The sequence below is a fragment of the Triturus cristatus genome, chromosome 4_2 (assembly GCF_964204655.1).
Source record: "Triturus cristatus chromosome 4_2, aTriCri1.1, whole genome shotgun sequence".
In the NCBI taxonomy this organism is placed as follows: domain Eukaryota; kingdom Metazoa; phylum Chordata; class Amphibia; order Caudata; family Salamandridae; genus Triturus; species Triturus cristatus.
This window is the reverse complement of record NC_140586.1, coordinates 925,022,505-925,038,488: the sequence shown is the minus strand read 5'-3', so window position 1 is coordinate 925,038,488 and position 15,984 is coordinate 925,022,505. Positions and strand designations below refer to the sequence as shown.

Sequence of the window (15,984 nt, the reverse complement as noted above, 5' to 3'; positions counted from 1 at the left end):
CCCCCACCCTCCCTGCATGGGCCGCCGGGACAAGGATGTAATCAAGCCGCGAGAGGCTACCATGGGCACCCGAGTGGAAGGTGTATTGCCGCTGTGCGGGATGCTTTAGTCGCCAGCAATCCACCAGGCCCAGCGTGTCTAAAAGGCCGGGCAGCCACGCCTGTGCCCGGGGGAGGTCCCTGGGGGGATGGCGATCCATAGACCCAGAAGCTACCGCATTAAAGTCCCCTCCAACCACCAGCAGGCCACTCGGAAGGTCCAGGAGGAGGTGCCCCAGGTCCGCAAATGTGGTGGCTTGTAACCCAGGCGGGACGTACACTGATATCAAAATAAACACTCTACCCTCCATTCTTCCCACCAGGACAGTGTAGCATCCCCTCTCATCATGGCGCACCTCATCGATCTCCAACGGGAGCGAGTTCTTGATCATAATACCCACCCCCCGCGAGCCCGAAGTGAAGCCAGAATGGGCCGCCAAACGATAGCCCCGCCGATTCATTGCCTGAAAGGAGTTACCTATAAGGTGTGTCTCCTGCAGGAAGACAACATCTGGTGAAATACGTTTCAAGTACTGCAGGACCACACCACGCTTAATCCTATCCCCCAGGCCGTTAACATTCCATGACAACACAGTCAGATCCCTACCCCCCATCATACGTCGAAACAATCGGCCGTCCCCCACAGAGCATCTTAAAAACAACAATACAGTAACGGGTTTGCCTTGCGGTGCAAACAAACAACACACCCCCCCCACCCCCCCATCCCAACAGAACTCCCCCCTCCCTGCACCCCTGCATGAGCCCAGACAGCCCCCCCAAAGTGCAGTGTGCCTGTCGCCCCATAGCTAAAAACGAACTAGTCCCCCAGAGGAGGAGGGAAGCCCCCAACAGACCCCGCACGACCTCCATAGGAGGGGAACATATGCAATCAATAAATGGGGAAGGAACATCGTCCAGAGCAAGGCCTATTCAGTCACCCCTCAATTCTGATCCGGCGGGCCCTCCTCGCCAGCCGCGCCCCCCCCGCCCCCCCGGCCCCGATCTCCAGGCAGAGTGTCCAACCAGTCCCCAGCCGCCTCGGGCCGGTCAAAGAAGTGCGTGCGACCATCCACCTCCACCCTCAGCTTAGCTGGGAAAAGCATTGAGTACTTAAGGTTCAGGTCCCGTAGGCGACGTTTAACACCAAGAAAACTCTGTCTCTGCTTCTGAACCGCCGGAGTAAAGTCTGGGTAGAAATGCACATCCATGTTGTCAAGCTTGACCGGTCCCTGTTGCCTGGAGGTCTGGAGGATAGCATCTCTGTCCCGAAAGTTAAAAATCCGGGCAATGAGAGGCCGCGGCGGGGCACCGGTCTTAGGTCTGCCCCCAGGGACCCGGTGTGCACGCTCCACCGCAAAAAGCTTACTCAGCCCCCGGGGCTGGAGATGGGTAAGGATCAATTCTTCCACAAAAAGATCTGCCGCCTCCGCCTCTCGTCCCTCCGGCACCCCCACAATACGGACATTATTCCTCCGGGCCCGACCCTCGGAATCCTCCAGTCGCCGGTCCATCAGGGCGCTCGCCTGGCCAAGCCGGCGCACCTCCTTTTGGAGGGCCACCACGTCCGTCGTGAGGCTCGTTGCGGTGTGGGCCAGGGAATCGACCCGGTCGTTCGTTTTGGACAAGTCTGCCCTCACAAGGCTCACATCCACCAGGACCGAGTCTATTTTTTGCGCTAGGGTGTCGAAACGCTGGTCCACCGAGGCCTTCATCTCTGCGATGGCGCCCATGACGTCCCGGAGGGTCAGATCCACAGGCTGAGCAGATGCCTCCGTCGGGCCCGCCGGGGATGTGCGCGATGTCTCCGGAGAACCCTTCTGGAGAGTGTAGCGGTCCATACTGTTAGCTTGGTGCGCCGTGCCACGGCGGGTCGTCTTCACCTTCGCCCGGTCGCCATCTTGTTTGGTGGACATGCTTGCTCTCCCACCGTCGTGCCAATCTCCTCGAACAAGCCGCTATACCAATTCACGGGCTCCGGGGGGGGGCGGGGGCGACCACCGAACCGCAGGTCAACCCACAGCCGGCGGGTCAGCCGGGCACTTGGACAAGACCACACCACCGCACCCCGCTCCGCAACCCTACCTCGCTTGAGGGCAAGGAGGGCGCAAAAGCGAAAGTGAAAGTGCGGGGTACGCGAGTCGCCCAGCCTTGCCCGCCGCTGTTGTTCACTTTGTCCCCGGATCGCCCCACTACTCCAATCCGGGGGGCCGGCGAGGAGAAGGCCGCAACCTTCGATCGGTGCTCCCACCGGTGTCCGGGGTCCGATTCGAGCCCGAAAAACGGGTGGCGCCTCAGCTCGGGTTCCCCGACACAGTCCCCTCAACAAGGACAGGATATCGCCAGGATTAATTCAGGAGGTCGCGGAGGTCCTCGGGAGCCTCGCACCTACGCGGCCATCTTGGTTGCGCGCTAGGCTCCTCCCCCTCTCCTAGTGGGGTTCTTAATCCCTCAAGTACACCTAGGCAACAGAAAATGAAGCAATTACCTTAAATTTGCTACAGATTGTTTCAGGTACAGGTCTGTAACCATTTTTTGTGACACACACCAGCCCATTTCACAGTTTAAAAGACTAACACAGGATGTTTTTTTTGGGGGGGAGGGGAGGTAATGAAGACACATTGGAGTAGAGACCCAGTCAGCTGAGGAGGCGGGAGGGCAGGAGTTGAGATCACCTGGCCCACCATTGTAGTGAGTTGTAGTGAATCTTCTGTAGGTTCACCAGATTCTTGTAGGTGTGTTGTGGGAAGAATTAGAAGCTCTAGTTTGGAATAGCCCGCAAAAATTGACATTTTACATAGTAATCAAAACCTAATGCAATGTTTGCAAAATGGAGCCTAATATGGTACAGTGTTAAAAGACCAACCTGAATGTATCGCTGCCTGTAGTTCATCACCAGGGGCCCTCCAGAGTCACCTACAAAATAGGGAATATGAACAAATGAGAACATTTGTGTATTATATAGCGCAATCTAAATTACATCTTGACATTGTTGGAGCATTTCCAACTTATATTTTGGAAGTCCACTAGACCACACAATAGCTTTTTATTGGTTATGCCGTCACTCTGAGAATAAAACTCTTTGGGGCAGATTTACAAGCCCCTTGCGTTACTTTTGCACCGTTGTTGCATCTCTTTTGTGACAGAGCGGCAGCGTAAAAGTTGTGGCCCATTTACAACGTGACACATCTAGGGAGATGCATCACGTTGTGAAGCCCTGCGCCACATTAAACCTGCGTCAGGTTTAATGTATGCTAGGTGGGCATTCCGTCGCAGGAAGCCCCGTAAAAGTGACGCAAGATTTCACGGAGTCAACTTTACATCCATGCTGCGTCAAAATATTGCTGGAGTTGCGTCGTGCTTGTGACACGACTCCAGCTTTGCGTGACTTTTCCATCAACAGATGCGTCAGAATTTCTGACGCATCTGTCAATCCTTGCGCCATGGTGTGCCGCATTGTAAATACGGCGCATCCATGGTGACGCAAGGATTTGGCATGTTGGCACAGGGAAAGTGACGCATCTCTACAGATGTGTCACTTTCTTGTAAATCTGCCCCTTTGTGTCCAATGAACCGAAACTGAGTGTAGTGACCTATAACTCACTCCGTACCTCTTGTCCAAAGAGTTAATGCACTAAGTAGAGATTGTTTTATTAATTACTAGTTTCACATTTTTATATTGGTTATTCATATGCTAACACATTCCCAACATAGCTTAAGCAAATATTTTCTTGGTCATTTGTCCTTTTTAGCCACAGCAGAGAGTCTTATATTCCAAGTTTATACAGCTCATCGTGACGTTTGCTTTCACAATACAGCTGCTCTGCTGCTGGTCTCACAGTGGTACACTTGTTTGAGTGTTGCCACCACAACAGATCTATAAACAGCACTCATAGTGTGAAAATGCATTGGGACCATACACGTAGTAGAAAAGAGGCTTACAAAGGTAGGTAACATGACGTATTAAGTTGTTTTCATAAATAAATATCACAAATCTATTTTGACAACTGGTGCGTTTAACTGCACTACTAATTGGTGCCCATGTGATCAGTGAATATTCCTCATCTGTAGCTTACAGATGCTTGTATTTTCATTTAAATGCTCCCTATGCTGTTAGAATCTTGAACCGTGTTTTGGAAACCCATGGGCTCCCACCTATTAAATCGCCCAGCGCTTTAGTTTTTCATTTAGGATACAGTTATGATGCAGGATTAACCTAAGTAGGGAACAACAACTTGAAACAATCAATAACTCCACCCTTTACACACTTTTAAGAGAAGCAGTTCAGGACTTGGGCTTGATGGGTACAGCATCCCCTTTCAAAACCATCTTATGTTCAAATTCGTTGAACTATTTAACAATATCATCATCAACACGGTTCCTCCAACAGCATCCGCTGGTAAAATCATGGTATCAGGCCACCAGCCTCACTTTGAATACTTCTGTTGGACTTGGCCCTTTCTGTAGGGTCACCCCCAAACTTTTTGCCTTAAGCCCTCCTGTTTTCTGAACCCTTCTCTTTGGTTTTTAGGACTCTGTGCACATTACCATTGCTATCCAGTGCTAAAGTGTTTGTGCTCTCTCCCTCCAACAGGGTAAAATTGGCTTAAACACAATTGGCACATTTAATTTACTTGTAAGTCCCTAGTAAAGAGGTACTATATGGACCCATGGCCTTTAAATTAAATGCTACTCATGGGCCTGCAACACTTATTGCCACCTTACCCAAGTAGCCTCTAAAACTTGTCTCAGGCCTGCCATTCCAGCTTGTGTGCATTTTTAATCTGCCATTTCAACCTCACAAAATAACCTTTTTGCCAGGTCCACGCCCTCCTTTTTAACACATATGTTACCCCTAGGTAGGCCCTAAAAAGCACTTAGGGCAGGGTGCAGTGTATTTAAAAGTACTATTAACCCTTTCATGTTCAAGTAGTGAAAAACTCCTATATTCTTTTTCACTAATGCAAGGTCTATCTCTCCCATTGGATAAAATTGAGTTACCTTATTACATTTAATAAGTGATAACTTTTGATTGGGAATAGGTAGTAATATCATGTTTACATTCAAATGAATTATAATTTATAACCATCTTTAATACCACTTTTAGAAAGTTGAGCAAACACAGGGAGATGATGGACGGAGCGCTGACACTTTTCAGACACACCCCCAGTCACAGATCTGGGTTGAATCCATCATCGTTCTTTAGCTCACTTTGCCACCCCAGTTCAGACACAGCTATAATATGCAAATCAGTCTTGACCCTGTGCCTCATGGGAACAGTCCAGCACGAACTGCCAAGCCATGTCTTCCCTGGACAAGAAATAAGCATCCTGGGACCGGTTTCGGGCTAACAGCCCTCATCAGCCAGGCTAGCTTGAATCCAGTGGCAACGTGAGCAAGGGACCCACGTCTGGGCAAACCCTGCCAACTCAGGGTGAACAAAGCAAACACAAGGAGATGATGGAGAGAGCGCTGAAACTTTTCAGACACTCACCCACAGTCACAGACCTGGGTTGAATCCATCATCGTTCTTTAGTTCACTCTGCCACTCCAGTTCAGACACAGATATATGCAAATCAGTCTTGACCCTGTGCCTCATGGGAAAAATCCAGCCTGAACTGCCAATGGCTTCCCTGGACCGGAAACAAGCATCCTGGGACCGGTTTTGGGCTAACAGCCCTCATCAGCCAGGCTAGCTTCAATCCAGCGGCAGAGTGAGCACGGGACCCACCTCTGGGCATACCCTGCCAACTGAGGGTGAGCAAAGCAAACACAAGGAGATGATGGACGGAGCATCTAAACTTTTCAGACACTCACCCCTAGTCACAGATCTGGGTTGAATCCATCATCATTCTTTATCTCACTCCACCACCCCAGTTCAGACATGGTCATATGCAAATCAGTCTGACCCTGTGCTTCATGGGAACAGTCAAGCCCGAACTGCCAAGCCATGTCCTCCCTGGACCAGAAACAAGCACCCTGGGACCGGGTTCGGGTTCATAACCCTCATCAGCCAGGCTATCCCGAATCCAGTTGCAAAGTGAGCGAAGCAAGGGACCCACGTCTGGGCATACCCTGCCAACTTAGGGCGAACAAAGCAATACCAAAGGGGATAATGGACGGAGCGCTTGAGCAAATCAAACACTCACCGTCAGTCAACTGATCTGGGTTTAATCCATCATCATTCTTTATCTCACTCCACCACCCCAGTTCAGACATGGCCATATGCAAATCAGTCTGACCCTGTGCCTCATGGGAACAGTACAGCCCGAACTGCCAAGCCATGTCTTCCCTGGACCAGAAACAAGCATCCTGGGACCGTTTTCGGGCTAACAGCCCTCATCAGCCAGGCTAGCCTGAATCCAGTGGCAAAGTGAGCAACGGACCCACGTCTGGGCATACCCTGCCAACTGAGGGTGAACAAAGCAAACACAAGGCGATGATGGACATAGCGCTGAAACTTTTCAGACACTCACCCCAGTCACAGATCTGAGTTAAATCCATCATCGTTCTTTAGCTCACTTTGCCACCACTGTTGAGACACAGCTATATGCAAATCAGTCTTGACCCTGTGCCTCATGGGAACAGTCCACCCCGAACTGCCAAGCCATGTCTTCCCTGGACCGGAAACAAGCATCATGGGACCGGTTTCGGGCTAACAGCCCTCATCAGCCAGGCTAGCCTGAATCCAGAGGCAAAGTGAGCAAGGGACCAACGTCTGGGCATACCCTGCCAACTGAGGGCGAACAAAGCAAGCACAAGGCGATGATGGACAGAGCGCTGAAACTTTTCAGACACTCACCCCCAGTCACAGATCTGAGTTGAATCCATCATCGTTCTTTAGCTCACCTTGCCACCCCAGTTCAGACACAGCTATATGCAAATCAGTCTTGACCCTGTGCCTCACGGGAACAGTCCAGCCTGAACTGCCAAGCCATGTCTTCCCTGGATCGGAAACAAACATCCTGGGACCTTTTTCGGGCTAACAGCCCTCATCAGCCAGGCTAGCCTGAATCCAGTGGCAAAGTGAGCAACGGACCCACGTCTTGGCATACCCTGCCAACTGAGGGTGAACAAAGCAAACACAAGGCGATGTTGGACATAGCGCTGAAACTTTTCAGACACTCACCCCAGTCACAGATCTGAGTTAAATCCATCATCGTTCTTTAGCTCACTTTGCCACCACTGTTCAGACACAGTTATATGCAAATCAGTCTTGACCCTGTGCCTCATGGGAACAGTCCACCCCGAACTGCCAAATCATGTCTTCCCTGGACCGGAAACAAGCATCCTGGGACCGGTTTCGGGCTAACAGCCCTCATTAGCCAGGCTAGCCTGAATCCGGAGGCAAAGTGAGCAAGGGAACAACGTCTGGGCATATCCTGTCAACTGAGGGCGAACAAAGCAAGCACAAGGAGATGATAGATGGAGTGCTGAAAATTTTCAGACACTCGCCCCCAGTCACAGATCTGGGTTGAATCCATCATCGTTCTTTAGCTCACTTTGCCACCCCAGTTCAGACACAACTATATGCAAATCAGTCTTGACCCTGTGCCTCATGGGAACAGTCCAGCCCGAACTGCCAAGCCATGTCTTCCCTGGACCAAAAACAAGCATCCTGGGACTGGTTTCGGGCAAACAGCCCTCATCAGCCAGGCTCACTGTACCACTGGATTCAAGCTATCCTGGCTGATGGGGGGTGAAACCCCGAAACCGATTCTAGGATGCTTGTTTCCGGTCCAGGGAGGTCCTGGCTTGGCAGTTTGGACTTGACTGGTCCAAGGAGGCATAGGGTCAAGACTGATTTGAATATGGCCAGGTCCAAACTTGGGTGGCATGGTGAGCAAAGAAACTATGGATTTAACAGAGATCTCTTGACTGGGGGTGAATGTTTTGATTTGTTATGCATTCTGTCTATCAATTGTGTGTCTTTTACTTTCAGAAAGTTGGCATTTCCTTGTCCTAACAAGTAGCTGGCAGTTGACCTTTGTGTATTCCTCCCAGACAGCGAGACATGGGTGGTCTACGTGTTGTGCGGATGAGTCATCCTGCCAGAATGGAAGGGGCGGAGCTGTTCTCTGCCCCAATTAAATTTCAAAGGAGCTATACCAGTACACTCACAAAAGCGTTTAGGCTATTCTCACCCAAAAACACTTGAAGCCTGGGCAGGTGGGGGGAAGGAAATTCCAGACCACAATTGAGTGTGGAAGTCTAGACGTTTCTTCCACTTCAAAGCTGGCACTAGGTATAAATATTGGTTCTCAGTACACTCCTGGACCTGCGGACATTACAGAAGTAGTACTGCCCTGCTGCCTGACGACAGCCCCGCTGCTTGAGGCCTGCTTTGCATTTTGCGAAAGAAGACTGGACTTGCTCCCTTCATTCAAGGGTAACCTGAGTGACTCCAGAGGTCAGTTGGCTGACCTCCAGTTTTGAGCTTCAGAGACACAAGAAGCTCTAGAGGGTTTCCTACAACTGTACCTGCAACTGGTCCAATCTGAGCCCTGCTATCCTCTGGTAGAGTAAGTCTCTGATCTCTAAGAGGTGCCTCCCCACATCCTGGATCCTTGACTGGCATCAGAGTGTACTCCTATGAAGAAAAGGGAATAATCATGATGACTTGCAACTCAAGTTCTGCACTTAGCGCTAAGAGCATTGACATCCTGCAGAGACTGCCAACATAAATCTCCAGCAACAACTATCCGTGACGTCCAACAGGTTCTTCGTGCCGCAGTGCCGGCTGTCAGAAACCCAGAAGACCACTGGTGGCACTTTTTGTCTTTAGGCGCTGTACTTACCAAAATCTTTTAAACTACATACCCACAGTTCAACTGATTGGATTTTTGTTGTTTTGGATTAATTTTATTTATTAAATGTTACTGTTTTTCGAAATTGGTGTGGGTTTTTCTCAGGTTGTGTTTTCACTTTATTACTGTTTGTGTGCAGCATAGATACTTCACCATTGCCTCCAAGTTAAGCCTACCTGCTTCTGTGCCAGTTCACCAGAGGATTAGATACAGGTTCATTTAGTGAGTTTTGTGGTTCACCCTGACAACGATTGTGGTTGTCGCTTGAGAAGGGTTAACATCACTCTCAACCAATAACCTAATTTTTCACAAATTCCTTGAACTCTTCAATAATATCATCATTTGGCACGGATCCTCCTACAGCATCTAACATAATTATCACCCCCACACTACTTTGAATTCTTCCTTAAACCACTCAATAAAATAATCAGCAGATATCAATCCTTCAACAGCATTTACTGACATAATCATGGAGTCTGTTTCCCAGCATATCTTTAAATACTTCCCTAAACTCTTCATTAATATCATCCTCGGGCATGGAACCTCCTACATGTCAATAATATCAGTGGATATCTCTCATACACCATCTACTGCCATAATCATGGCATCAGGCCCCTGCCCATTTTTTAAAAAAAACAAAAAAACTAGTGTTATTGTTTCCCCCCACTTAAACAGAGACAGGACAGTCAGCCAGTAGAGACAATAGCCATCACAGTGATATGAAAGGTGAGAAACCTCTTGATTTGTATCAGGGTACACTATAATATGCCAACCATTTACCCAAGACCTTCTTGTGTTTATAAGGACAACCTCTGAATACATAGATCAGTACCCTGAGTTTGGCGCACCAGTCCATCGCAGAGAATACCAATGTTTAGCAATGTGTCTTGTAGCAAGTACCACCCCAATACCCAAAAGGTCTCTCCTTAAGCCCTTAAAGTCATCTACAATACCAAGCACAGCAATTATTGGGGAAGGTTCCACTGGTTTCCAAAATACCTGCACTTGCCTCGATGCATTCTACAAGGACATCCTTTTTTGCATCTTTGAGTCATCGGTGGTATTCAATGAAGGCTGACTTGAAGTTGGTTCGGTCTGTAGCGTCTCTGCTGGTGCGCCATCTTCTCTCCAGGTGTTTGCAGCTAAGTTTTACTGTACTGAGTTCTAGTGTTTGCCAGCTGGTTTGTTTGGTGGATATGCAGGTTTTGGCTGGTTTGATGGGGGCAACAAGGTTGACAGCATTGGTGATCCAGGTTTTGAAGTTCTGGACTGCTCGTTCCAGGTTGGTTGCAGTCTGGCTGGGTGGTGTTGAGGGCATCCATCCATACGGTCTGTGTACCTTTACTCCAGCTGTGGAAGGAGGTGCTGGAGAGGTTGATGGTGGTGCGTGGTGATCCTGCGATGGTGAAATGGATGATGGAGTTGTCAGTCCAAGTGAGTTCTGTGGCATGGCTGTATTTGACTGTTACTGGATGTGAAGATAGGGTCCAGCGTGTGTCCTGCTCTGTGTGTGGGGTCTGTAACCAGCTGGATGGGGCCAATGTCCATTCTTTCCAGGAGGTTGGCAGAGTTAGTGTCTGTGGGGTCATACAGGTGAAAGTTGTGGTCTACGAGAACGATGTAGTGCTTGGACTGGATGACAAGTGGGGTGATGAAGTCTGTGATAGCATCGCAGAGTCCGGTGCGTGGGGGTGTGTAGGCAAGGGTGCCTCTGGTTGTTATTGTTTTGTAGTCAGAGTGGAGTAGGAAATTGAGGTGTTCCATGATCGGTGTGGTGTCGTCTTCAGTGATGGTGCAGCGGATTGTTTCTTTGCGGATGATGGCGATGCCCCCTCCGTGTTTGTTGGTGCGGTCCCGGTGCGTCATCTTGTAGCCGTTGGGCATTGCGCTGACGATGTCAGGAACAGAGGAGGGGTTGAGCCATGTCTGTGTGATAAAGATCACATGGGGTGCGAGGATGGAGATGGTGTCCTAGACTACGGTGGCATGTTTACAGGGAAAAATGTGATGTTTTTAACAAAGTTTGAGGTTTGCAAGGGATTCTGGGTAACAGAACCTGGCGAGAGTCACATAAGTCACCCCCATCCTGAATTCCCCTGGATGTCTAGTTTTCAAAAATATATAGGTTTGCTAGGTTTCTCAAGGTACTGGCTAAGCTAGAACCCAAAATCCACAGCTAGGAACACTGCAAAGAAAGGGTAAGTTTTCTGTGGAACAATGTGATGTGTCCACGTTGCGTTTTGGGACGTTTACTGTAACGGGCAATAGGCCTACCAACACAATTGAGGTATCATTTTTATCGGGAAACTTGGGGGAATGCTAGGTGTGTGGGAGTTTGTGGCTCCACGCAGATTTCAGAACTTTCGATCACAGAAATGTGAGGGAAATGTGTTTGTTTTGACAAAGTTTTTGGTTTGCCAGGGATCTGTGTAACAGTACCTAGTGAGAGCCACACAAGTCACCCCCTTCTGAATTCCCCTGGGTGTCTAGTTTTAAAAAATGTACAGGCTTGCTAGGTTTCCCTAGGTGTTGGCTGAGCTAGGGTCCAAAATCCACAGCTAGACACATTGCAAAAAAAGGGTCAGTTTTCACTGGAAAAATATGATGTGTCCATGTTGCGCGTTGGCCTGTTCACTGTCGCAGTAACTAGGTCTACAAACACAAGTGAGGTACTACCATTTTTATTGGGGACTTAGGGGAACACTGAATGGTAGAACAAGTGTTATTACCAAATAACTTTCTTTGTAGTTATCCATTCCAAATGTAAGACAATATGTAAAAAAGAAGTAATTTGAAAAATTTCACCTTATTACATGCTTGTATAGGTACCCACAATTTTGGAGATGTGCAAATAACCACTGCTTCTAAACTTTATATTTTGTTCCCATTTAAAACATATATAGGTTTCCTTGGTGCCCATTTTTCACTCTTTATATTTTACCAATTGAATTGCTATATAGCCGGTACACAATGAAGAACCACTGCAAGACGCAGCTCAGTTACTTCATCGCTACCCACGCCATCGCATCTACAAACAACATACTCATCGGAGACCTAAACTTCCACCTCAACAACCCCAGTGACCCCAACTTCACCATCCTCCCTGGTAACCTCGCCTACATTAGACTCAACCAACTCGTCACCACACCGACACACAGAGGAGGACACACCCTCGACCCCATCTTCACTGTAACAACGCTCATTTCAGCCACACAACGCAACCACCATGGACCGACCACCACTGCATCCACTTCACCATCAACAAACCCAAGGCACCAAAACCAACCCCCCGCCTTCTACGAAGGAACTGGAGCAAGATGACCGACGACCAACTGAACTCCACCCTCACCCAAGGCAACCACACCAGGGCATCCGATGCAAACACCGCAGCCAGAGGACTCAATGCTTGGATCTCCAACTGCGCAGGTAAGCTCGCCCTGCTACGCAACCCTGGCAAACAGCGCCCCAGGAAGGCTGCCTGGTTCACCACTGATCTCCAAGAAGCCTGGTGCAACTGCAGATGCCTGGACAAGAACTGGAGGAACACCTAGACAACCGATAACTACTCCACCTACAAGGATGCCATGACAGACTACCACAACCAAATCAGAACACTCTATGACAATTTCATCAACCACACACAATACGCCACAGCCGACCCCCCCGGAGACACCAACCAGCCCACCATCTCCAACTCGACAATGATCACGACTGAGGACACTGCCATGACCATGAAAAGCATCCACTCGAGGGCCACCACCGAACCCTGCCCCCCACACATCCACCACAGAGCCGCGAACACCATCGCACCCGCACTACAACACACCATCAACACCACCTTCCCAACAGGCACCTTCCCAGATGACTGGAAGCATGCAGAAGTCAGGCCCCGGCTCAAGAAGCCCACGGCAGACCCCACAGACCTCAAGAACTACTGGCCCATCTCTCTCCACCCCTTCGCAGCCAAAGTGGCTGAGGAAGCAGTCAACAGGGAACTGACACGATTCTTTGAAGAAACGCCATCCTAGACTCGTCCCAATCTGAATTCCGAAGCAACCACAGCATGGAGATCGCCCTACTAGCCCCCACAGACGATATCCTCATCCTCCTCGACCTATCTGCAGCTTTCAACACTAATCACCAGACTACATGACGCTGGCATACAAGGAAATGCCCTAGACTGGATCCGATCGTTCCTCACCGAAAGAAGCCAAAGGATCAGACTACCGCCCTTCCTCTCCGCCCCCACAGACATCACCTGCGGAGTCCCACATGTGTCATCTTTGAGCCCGACCCTCTTTAACATCTACATGGCCCCCTCACATCCATTATCCGACAACACGGCCTCAACATCGTATCCTACGCCGAGGACACCCAGCTCATCCTCTCCCTCACCAAAGACCCCACCACCGCAAAACTCAACTTCCAGAGAGGAATGCAAGATGTCTGGATGACCAACAGCTGCCTCAAACTCCTCAACACCGAAAAGACAGAAGTCCTCATCTTTGGAACCACCCCTTCAGCACAGGACAACACCTGGTGGCCCACCGCCCTCGGTAGCCCACCTAGCCCTCAGACCATGCCAAGAAACTCGGCATCGTTCTCGACTTATCATTCGCCATGAACAGACAGGTAAACGCCGTCACATCCAGCTGCTTCAACACCCTCCGCATCCTTCGCAAGAACTTCAAATGGATCCCCCATCAGTCAAGGAAGACAGTCACCCACACACTCATCACCAGCAGACTGGACTACAAAAATGCTCTCTACGCCGGCATCAACAAGTCCCTTCTGCGGAAACTCCAAACAAAACAGAACACCGTGGTCAGACTCGTCCTCGGCATCCCCGTCACGAACACATCAGCCAACACCTGCGGAGACTCCATTGGCTCCCCGTGGAGAAGAGAATCACCTTCAAAATCCTCACTCACGCCTACAAATGCCTACACAACAACGGACCACATACCTCAATGACAGAATAAACTTCCACATGCCCAAAAGAAACCTCAGATAATCCAACCTTGCACTGTCTAAAACCCCGTGCATCCACAGAGCCAGAGCAGGTGGAAGATCCTTCTCCCACATTGCAGCCAAGACCTGGAACGAGCTATCGATAGACATCAGGCATGCCCCCACCCTGAACACCTTCAGGAAGACTCTTAAGACCTGGCTGAACAGAGCTGCGTACCCCCTCCCCCCCCCTAGCATTAAAGGGGTGAAATAAATGGCAAAGTCAGGCTAGCAGTTTGTAATGGATCTTCCAGTCTGCAGAGGCGGACAGGGAGGCATATCACCTACTGGATGGCACAACCACTGCTGCAATCCCTTGGGTGACCTTATAACTTGGACCTTGTGCATTACAAATAAGTTTGCTTATGTCATTTGGGTAAAGCCAATCCAACATACACGCTTTAGGGTTCGGGCACTGGCACTGAGGTCTGGTTAGCAGACCTCAGTGCACTCTCAGAGTCGCAAACCAGCAGCATCAGTCAAAACAACTTGGAGAGACCCTACGCAAAGAGGCATTTGCTTACTATGGTGTATGGCGTGATTGGAATGAGTGGGTGAGAGGGATGGAGTCCAAGGATTTTCAGTCCCTTAACCAGTTGATGGTGACAAAGCAACTCAAGGGGGAGTGCTCTACCCCACTTAGGCAATGCCTGCCTGATCTGGGACAAGGTGGGACATTTAAAAAACCATTGTCAGGAGAAGGAACCTGACCCAGCGACATGCGTGATAGCAAGCATGTTACAGGTGAGTGAAGGTACCTGAGAGGGACCTGTTGCACTTAACCTAGTAGCTATGGACATTTGGGAGAGGGACTCAGATGTTCTGAAGCACATTCATGTTATGTTATGTTAATGGATATTTGCTATAGCGCAGTGAATCGCCCCCAAAGGGGCATCTTGGCGCTGAAGCAACAAACAAATAGAGAAGCTGCCTTTAGAACAACCAGGTCTTAAGATGTTTTTAAAAACCTGAAAACCCAGTGCACGCCCTAATGAACAAGTGAAGCTGTTCCAGTGGCAGGGGGCCAGATAAGAAAAAGCTTGTCCACCAAACCTAGACATACGAATAAGCCGAGGACAGAGAAGTAGTTGACTCCTCGATCTAAGATTTCTTCTAGGAATATATGGAATCAGTTTGTCCTGTAGATATTTGGGTCTATTGCCTGAAAAAGGCCCAGCAGCCGTTAGTTAACCAAACAAGCTGCAATATTTTGTACCACCTGCATTTTAGATAGAAGAGATTAATTGGATGCTACAACAAGTGCATTTCCACAGTCAAAGCGACTGATTATCAGAGCTTAGATGAGGGTTTTGTGAGAGTTCAGCTGGAGCCACTGAAAGATCCTTTTGAGAAGGCTCATTGTCCTGGAACACAAGTCACAATTGGATGTCATATGGTCCTTCGTAACTTATTATCAAGCAGAATACCCAAATGTCTCACTGGGTGTCTGGGTGAGGGAGCAGGGCCAAGCTTGGCAGGCCACCATTCATCTGTCCAGTAGAGCTGTGCTTTTCTGAACAATAGGATATCCGTTCATCCTAACACAATGGGATTTGTGCGGGAAGTTAGCATCAATGGGAGAAAAGTGCCTGCCCTAAGAGATACTGGAGCCTTCGGCACTATTGTTGAGAGGAATTACATTAAGCCTGAGGAGATACTCCCTGGATTGGTAACCAGTGGAGAGGGCATGGAATATCCGCTTGCAAAGGTTGAGATTGAGGGAGCTGGATGTCTTTTGGGCAATGATTTACTTACCTGGTTTTGTGCCATGGCCAGAAGCGTTTATGACTTGGGCACATCAGCTGTGTTGACCATATCACAGGCTGCATATCAGCCTCAGAGTGGGACTGGGGTCATCTCTTATTTTCAGGGAACAGGACAAAGTAGTTTGCGGTAAAGAGCAGACTTCGGGAAGGCAATGGCCGGTGAGGTGATCACTTCTGCTCCAGAGGGAGGGAAGAATAAGACTCCTGAGGCGGACCAGTTCGAGGAGTCTGAGTCACTGCCATAGCTTCATTGGTTTGCTAGGGGGCCTAGCCAGTAAGATTTCCACAAAGCACAGGAGAATTGCCGTATGCTTGTGGGACTTCAGCAGAGTGGTCAGAAAAAAACTGTGTTTGCTAGGAGTATGG

General features: G+C 49.3%; 1 protein-coding gene across 2 annotated transcripts in view; it reads right to left on the bottom strand.

The window, feature by feature from the left end:
- LOC146835421 (complement factor B-like) overlaps positions 1 to 15,984 on the bottom strand; it is a 687,940-nt gene that overhangs the window by 12,132 nt on the left and 659,824 nt on the right. For both annotated transcript variants that reach the window (XM_085602982.1, XM_085602983.1), the window contains one exon: positions 2,902 to 2,951. In XM_085602982.1, coding sequence (XP_085459108.1) covers positions 2,902 to 2,951 — 50 coding nt within the window. The remainder of the gene's footprint in view (positions 1 to 2,901; positions 2,952 to 15,984) is intronic.